Source organism: Dicentrarchus labrax, unplaced genomic scaffold (genome assembly GCF_905237075.1).
Source record: "Dicentrarchus labrax unplaced genomic scaffold, dlabrax2021, whole genome shotgun sequence".
Classification (NCBI taxonomy): Eukaryota; Metazoa; Chordata; class Actinopteri; family Moronidae; genus Dicentrarchus; species Dicentrarchus labrax.
Genome location: NW_026136710.1, coordinates 1,012,571 through 1,020,070, shown reverse-complemented (window position 1 = coordinate 1,020,070; position 7,500 = coordinate 1,012,571). Strand labels below are relative to the sequence as shown.

General features: G+C 39.6%; 2 protein-coding genes across 2 annotated transcripts in view; both read right to left on the bottom strand.

The window, feature by feature from the left end:
• The window catches only part of wdr36 (WD repeat domain 36), a 19,970-nt gene extending 16,353 nt beyond the window's left edge, over nt 1-3,617 (bottom strand). Inside the window, exons 1-7 of the mRNA XM_051411834.1 lie at nt 3,334-3,617; nt 1,393-1,420; nt 1,192-1,292; nt 851-968; nt 636-768; nt 397-451; nt 135-267 (exon numbers count right to left, since the gene is read on the bottom strand). Of these exons, the coding sequence (XP_051267794.1) occupies nt 135-267; nt 397-451; nt 636-768; nt 851-968; nt 1,192-1,292; nt 1,393-1,420; nt 3,334-3,480 (715 nt within the window). The 5' untranslated portion in view covers nt 3,481-3,617. The remainder of the gene's footprint in view (nt 1-134; nt 268-396; nt 452-635; nt 769-850; nt 969-1,191; nt 1,293-1,392; nt 1,421-3,333) is intronic.
• Nucleotides 3,618-4,626: 1,009 nt separating this feature from the next.
• The window catches only part of slc25a46 (solute carrier family 25 member 46), a 7,896-nt gene continuing 5,022 nt past the window's right edge, over nt 4,627-7,500 (bottom strand). Inside the window, exons 7-8 of the mRNA XM_051411850.1 lie at nt 6,351-6,408; nt 4,627-6,142 (exon numbers count right to left, since the gene is read on the bottom strand). Coding sequence (XP_051267810.1) covers nt 5,546-6,142; nt 6,351-6,408 — 655 coding nt within the window. The 3' untranslated portion in view covers nt 4,627-5,545. The remainder of the gene's footprint in view (nt 6,143-6,350; nt 6,409-7,500) is intronic.

Below are 7,500 nucleotides of genomic sequence, written 5' to 3'. Positions count from 1 at the left end.
AGACAGACAGAGACAGACAGACAGAGAGACAGACAGACAGAGACAGAGAGAGAGCGAGAGATAGAGAGAGACAGAGAGAGAGAGAGAGAGCGAGAGAGAGAGAGCAAGAGACAGAGAGAGACTACCACCTGTACCTGTTCTGAAAGCGAGTGAGCTGATTGGTCCCCAGTCCTGTGTGAAGCTCATCAGCGTCTCGTCCAATCGGATGTTGTGGATGATGATTCGACCGGTTGCCGTGCCGACACCGACCACGTCCACTGCGGGACTCTGGGAGAATACAAATAATAAAAATTTGTTCTTTTCAAAATAATGTGAGCAGCATAAATGTCAGTGACACAGACCCCCCCACCCCCCCAGTTGTTTGTTTGTTTGTTTGTTTGTTTGTTTGTTGCTGACCTGCTGTAGAACAGTGACTCCTGCTGACCATCCAGGGAACGTAAACAACAACTTACTGCAGAAACAACAAAACAGATAATTAACCAATCAGACACTGAGCTCGTGTTTATTTACAGTTTCTTTTCAAGGTCATCATTAATCAATCATTAATCAATAAATACATGAACAATTAAGTATTTTATGACATCATTATGGTGACAGAGCTAGAGATGCGTTAGCCTGGATGCTAACATGCTAACCTGGTCTTGATGTTCCAGAGCTGCAGTGCACCCTGGGAGCTTCCCAGCAGCACCTTGTTCAGGTAGGTGCTGGGGTGCATCATGGCCGACAAGGCGAAGGTCACGGGGTCAAACTGCAGTCGCAGGTAAACATCTGAGAGACAGAGAGAGCAAGGCATGATGGGTAACACCACGACAGGTAAGCTAAAGGAGCAAGTGAAGCCCCGCCCCCTCACCTCCTCCCTGGACATCCCACACGATGACATCACCAGCGCTGTCAGCAGAGATCAGCTGATCGCCCAGAGGAAGCAGCAGACGCACTTCCTGTCTGTGTCCATGGTAACGCATCACCACCTGTACGGAGAGCCAACTGGGTCAAAATACTTCATTTATTTAAACGGCGGACTCCGCCAGCAGGACGGAGCACACAACGACTCTGATTATTATTAACTGATAACAGATATTATATTAACGTGACAATCAGTAATTAACAAAGAAACACTTTTAAATGGATCGTTTGTTTTTATTTTTGTTACATTCACAATCACAGAAGAATAAATAACAAAAGTTTTATTACCTCTTTGTTCCTGGCGAAGGCGCAGATGAGGCGACCGGCGGCGGCGAACACCAACATCCGGTCGGCTGCCACGCAGCTGATGTCATCTGAAAGGCTGTTACCTAGGAAACCACCACATCCCATGAGAACACAGCAGCCAATCAGAGAGCAGAACACTCAGCAGCATCATCAGAGTGAATTATAAAGCTTTAAAGTACTCACTGACTGAGACGATCCCCAACCTGTTCACCTGTAATCAATACATCAGAGCATCAATACACTGATCAGTCTCTTCAGATGTCTGATATAATCTATACAACATAATCTATATCTATATAATATAATCTATACAACATAATCTATATCTATATAATATAATCTATACAACATAATCTATATCTATATAATATAATCTATAATCTATACAACATAATCTATATCTATATAATATAATCTATAATCTATATATAATCTATAAAACATAATCTATATCTATATAATATAATCTATAATCTATATATAATCTATAAAACATATTCTATATCTATATAGAATATAATATATGCAACATAATCTATAATCTATATATAATCTATACAACATAATCTATATATATTCTATCCAACATAAACTATATCTATATATAATATATTCTATACAACATAAACTATAATCTATATAATATAATCTATATCTATATATAATATATTCTATACAACATAAACTATAATCTATATAATATAATCTATATATAATATATTCTATGCAACATAAGTATATCTTTATATAATCTATACAACATATCTATAATATATATATATATATATATATATAATAGATATATATATATATATATATATATATATATATATATATATATAATCTATAAAACATAATCTATATATAATGTAATCTATTTAATCTGTACAACATAATCTATAATCTATATAATATAATCTATACAACATAATCTATAAATAATATAATCTATACAACATAATCTATATATATTATAATCCATAATCGATATATAATATAATCTATACAACATAATCTATATATATTATAATCCATAATCGATATATAATATAATCTATACAATATAATCTATTATATAGATTATAGATTATATTAGTTATTTCTTTCCCAATTAACTGGAATTAGTTTCACTATTATTAAACTTTGTAAAACAGATTCTGTATTATTAATCTACTTTATGTCATTTTCATGAAATGTGCTGGACAGATAGTTGGATTGATTGATTGATTGATTGATTGATTGATTGATTGATTGATGATGTTCCAAAAGCTGAATGATGTGAATGAACATTGAGGTGTTTCATTTGTTTTCTTCCTGTTACTTCTAGGCTGGATTAATCCAATAAGTCCATTAATGATCAGGTTGCCCCAATAAGTCCATTAATGATCAGGTTGCCCCAATAAGTCCATTAATGATCAGGTTGCCCCAATAAATCCATTAATGATCAGGTTGCCCCAATAAGTCCATTAATGATCAGGTTGCCCCAATAAATCCATTAATGATCAGGTTGCCCCAATAAATCCATTAAAACGCTCCAATTAATTCAGAACGCTGCAGCACGAGTACTGACAGGAACTAGAAAAAGAGATCACATCTCTCCTGTACTAGCTTCTCTGCATTGGCTCCCTATAAAATGTAGAATAGAATTTAAAATCCTCCTCCTCACCTATAAAGCTCTTCATGGTCAGGCCCCTTCATATCTTAAAGAGCTCATAGTACCCTATTACCCCACTAGAACACTACGTTCTCTGAATGCTGGGCTACTTGTGGTTCCTATAGTCTCTAAAAGTAGAACAGGAGCCAGAGCCTTCAGTTACCAAGCTCCTCTCCTGTGGAACCAGCTTCCAGTTGTGGTTCTGGAGGCAGACACCCTCACCACATTCAAGAGTAGGCTTAAGACATTCCTCTTTGATAAAGCTTATAGTTAGGGCTGGATCAGTCTCTGTCCGGATATAATGTCTGTGCTAATTGAATCAGTCTCACTTCCTGTTTGTACATTTAATTGATGCACACGATCAGCTGATATCGATCTGTTGACAGTGTGTACGGGAGCCGTCGGTGGACATATTTCAAATGAATGAAACATTAAATAAATAAAACACATTAAATATAAAATGTTCTTACGTTGTACGTGTGGAAACATTTCCCGACCGCCGTCACCAGGTAAAACTCCCGGTGCTTCTTGTGGTACCTGAGCGCGTGCGGCACGTGGTTGGAATAAAGTCCCAGAACCCGGAACCCGGAGAACAAAGAACTCCCGCCGCTCGGCATGACCGGTAAAAACGGAGGATTCTACCGGATAAAAGCCGAAAACTAACGAAGAAACAGACGAACCGGAGAGACGGAGCTGAACGGAGAGAGAGGACACATGGAGAGACGCCGAGGAACTGAGCCCGACCGGAAACAACGAACACCACAACGAAGGTTCCGCCCGAAGGACAAACTCCGGTTCCGACTGCGATTAAATAAAATAACAATTATAATAATGTCTGCTGGAAAATAATAAAATGCAATTGTGCATAATAAATAAAAGAGAACACAAATATATTATATAAAGATAATAAATCAAAAAAATAAAACTATAATAAGAAATATATTTAAAATAATTAGAAAATGCTGGAGAAACCATTTAGTAAAAAAAAAAGTTACAAACAAAACTAAATATTATATATTATATTAAATGAGTAAGTAAAACATTTAATCAATGTAAATTTGGATGTTTTTGTATTAATTTTTCATTTTAACTAAAATAGCAATAAATAGAAATACTTTAATAATCCCAGGGGGAAATTACTTTCGTTACATACTCAAGATGTAATAGACATATAGACATATAATATATTAAGAATATATATATATATATAAATATATAAAAAAAAATATATATATATATATATATATATATATATATATATATATATATATAATATATATATTAGGGTTAAAATGTACAGTTTAACATCACACTTTTAAATGTGCAAAAAGTGAAGAAATGGATGTCTGTGTTTGAGTCAGAATTACAGAGGGGGGGTGTCTGACTCTCTGAGGGAGGCGTTGTAGAGTTTGATGACCACAGGCAGGAATGATTTCCTGTGGCGCTCTGTGGTGCATCTGGGTGAGAGGAGTCTTCTGCTGAAGGTGCTCCTCTGCTGGGCCAGTGTGTCGTAGAGAGGGTGAGAGACATTGTCCAAGATGGACTGAAGCCTGGACAGCATCCTCCTCTCTGCCACGGTCGTCAGGGTGTCCAGCTCCTCCTCTACGACATCAAATATGATTTTATAAAACTTACTGACAAACCAAAATTTAACATGGATATACATTTATTAGTATTTTATTACAACTCTCAGGGTGTTTATCAGTGTTAATAGTATATTAACTAACTTCTATTTGTTCAGTTGAATTGAATAAGAAGCAGTCTCCACACAGCTGATTTTATTTCACATGAAAACAAATTTACAGCAGTTTTACACAAAGTTTCACCATTGAGACATTTACAACAAATACGAACCAGTGATTTTAAAAAGGAAAAACAGCTGAATATTTCAAACCTTTTGGCATTTATTTTGAAAAATCGACACCAGATTCAGCTGATCAATTTATTTATTATTTATTTCTTTATTTGAATAATGATTTAAATATTTATCAATCACAACTTAATCTAAATCTACATTTATTTTAATACATAGAACTTCTTTCATTTTTACATCTTTATACAAATAAAAAGTGTTTTGTTTTCTCTGTAGGTGACCAATCAGCTTTCAGTATTTAAACTATTATTTTAAACAGGATCATGAGCTCATGCTGTCATGCTGGGACAGGAAGTGACATTTCCATGGTGACACACGATCACCACAACATTTTATTTGAAGGCAGGAAGTGACATCAGGAAGTGACTTTCAGAGTCAACAGATAAGTCCGACCTGAGGCGATGGGTCTAGGCTAACAGTTTCCCCCTGCTTCCAGTCTTTGTGCTAAGCTAGGCTAAACTTTCTACGATTGCTAGGTGGTTGTCAGGCTTCCTGTTGGTTGCTATGTAGTTTAGGGAGACTAGGTCAGTTAAAGGTGGTTGCTATGGTGGTTGCTATGGTGTTCCTGATAGTGCCACTTTCTGTCTGACGTTGTTTTTATTTATATTCGGAGGTTTCGTACTCGCGTCGTTCTCTGGTTTTATTATTTTGGTGTTTTTCTGACCACCAACCAGCCGTCACATTCAGCCGTCATGACAAAACAAATATCCACCGTATTTCTCTCTTCTCTTGTTGTCATGGCGGCAGAAATAATCGGCGGCACTCCGCAGAGATGCATCAGTGGATGACGTACAGGAAGTGATGCGGCTCTAGCTGGTCTTCCCGTCCAGCAGCAGCAGCCTCAGTACAGTCCGGGCCGCAGCCAGCAGCGCTCCGTGCAGCGCGTACTGCATCGCCAGCGCTCCAAAGCCGCGGTAAAACCCGCCCACGCCCTCCTTACGGCGGATGGCGTGGAGACAGTCGGAGAAGCCGTCGTATTGTGTGTTGACGGGCAGAACCAGCGGGCTTCCGCCGTTCCCCACGGCGACCACGCCGTCAGTGGCATCGATGATGGTGCGCGTGCCCTGTAGGCCGAGGCGGTGCAGCACCGTCTCCAGAGGAAACAGAACGATGTCGGCCACCAGAGACCCCGCCCACGCCGCCGCCAGCTCGGGGAAGTAGGCATCCAGTGGGTTGCTAGGGTCCACCCGCTGCTTCCTGCCCCTCTGGTGCAGCCACAGCGCAGCCCGCTGAACGGAGGCGGCGATGGCGTATCGCAGGACGGCGTGCAGTGCCGCAGGAAGCAGCATAGAGCTGAGAGGAAGCAGACGGCGACTGTGAGGAGCACCGACGCCCAACAACCGGGTCAGACCTTCACGGACGCAATCCAGCAGGCCGGAGGACGCGTCGTCACGGACGATCTCACTCTGTGGAGACACGACAGGAAGTTCAGACAGACAACACGACGGCCCTTTAGTAGCTGCTCTGGAGCTGGCGTTCACTGAGGAGACCGTTATTATTGATTATTGATCTTCTTCAACTGAAAGCGCCAGAACTGCTACTAAATGGACCTTTAGTCACATTAATCAAATATTACTCATTAAGTATTATCAATAATCAATAATCAATAGTGACCTGGACGGTCTCGATGAGGCTGGCGCAGTAAAACGGGAGAGCAACCACCGCTGTTAACCTGTGGGCGAGAGACACAGACACAGAGAGAGAGAGAGAGAGAGAGAGAGAGAGAGAGAGAGAGAGAGAGAGAGAGAGAGAGAGAGAGAGAGACAGCTTATAATATTTGATAGTGTCATCCAGCCCATTGCGCTGTACGGTAGTGAAGTATGGGGTCCACTCAGTCATCAGAGCTTTACCCGTTGGGACAAACATCCAACAGAATCTCTACATGCAGAATTCTGCAGATACATTTTACACGTACACAGAAACACACCAACAAATGCATGTAGAGCAGAATCAGGCAGATACCCACTGATAATTAACATTCAGAAGAGAACGCTCAACTTCTTTAACCACCTGAAATCCAGCCCCAGAGACACCCTCCACTCCAAAGCCCTCCAAACCCAAGAGCTGAGCCCAGAAAAGAGTCCCCTATGTCAGTTGGTACTGAGGCTAACTGCCCCCTCTCAGACACACTCTGACCAGCCTCACAACAACACTGCTCTACAAACAGTAATCAGAGTAAAGCAAATGATAGCACAATGTAAAGAAAGCTATCTGGACCATTGGGAAGAAACAACTAAAAGCCCTTAAAAGAGATTATGAATGAGCAGAATATCTCTCTACTGTCAGAGATAGAAAGCAGAGACAGATCCTAACCAAGTACAGGCTCAGTGACCACAAACCGCCAATCCAAACAGGAAGACACAAAACATCATGGCAACCAAAAGAAAACAGACAATGTGGTCACTGTTGGACAGGTGAGGTTGAGACAGAGATGCACTTTCTCCTACAATGTACAACATTAAATAATACTAGAAACATTTATTTCAGTTCAGCTCTTTGGTTCCAGATTTCAAAGAGCTGAACGACCTCTCCACATTAAAAATACTCCTCAGAGAAGGAGAGCGGGCACACCTTGCTGCCCAGTATGTATTAATATGCCACAACCTGAGGGACACACACACACACACACAGTATATAACTAATATAATGTTCATAATGTTTATATCTTTGATTTATTGTATTTGAATATTTTGCTTTGGCAATATTGTTTTTTGGAAAACTTTCATGCCAATAAAGCCATTTTGAATTTGAATTTGAATTTGAG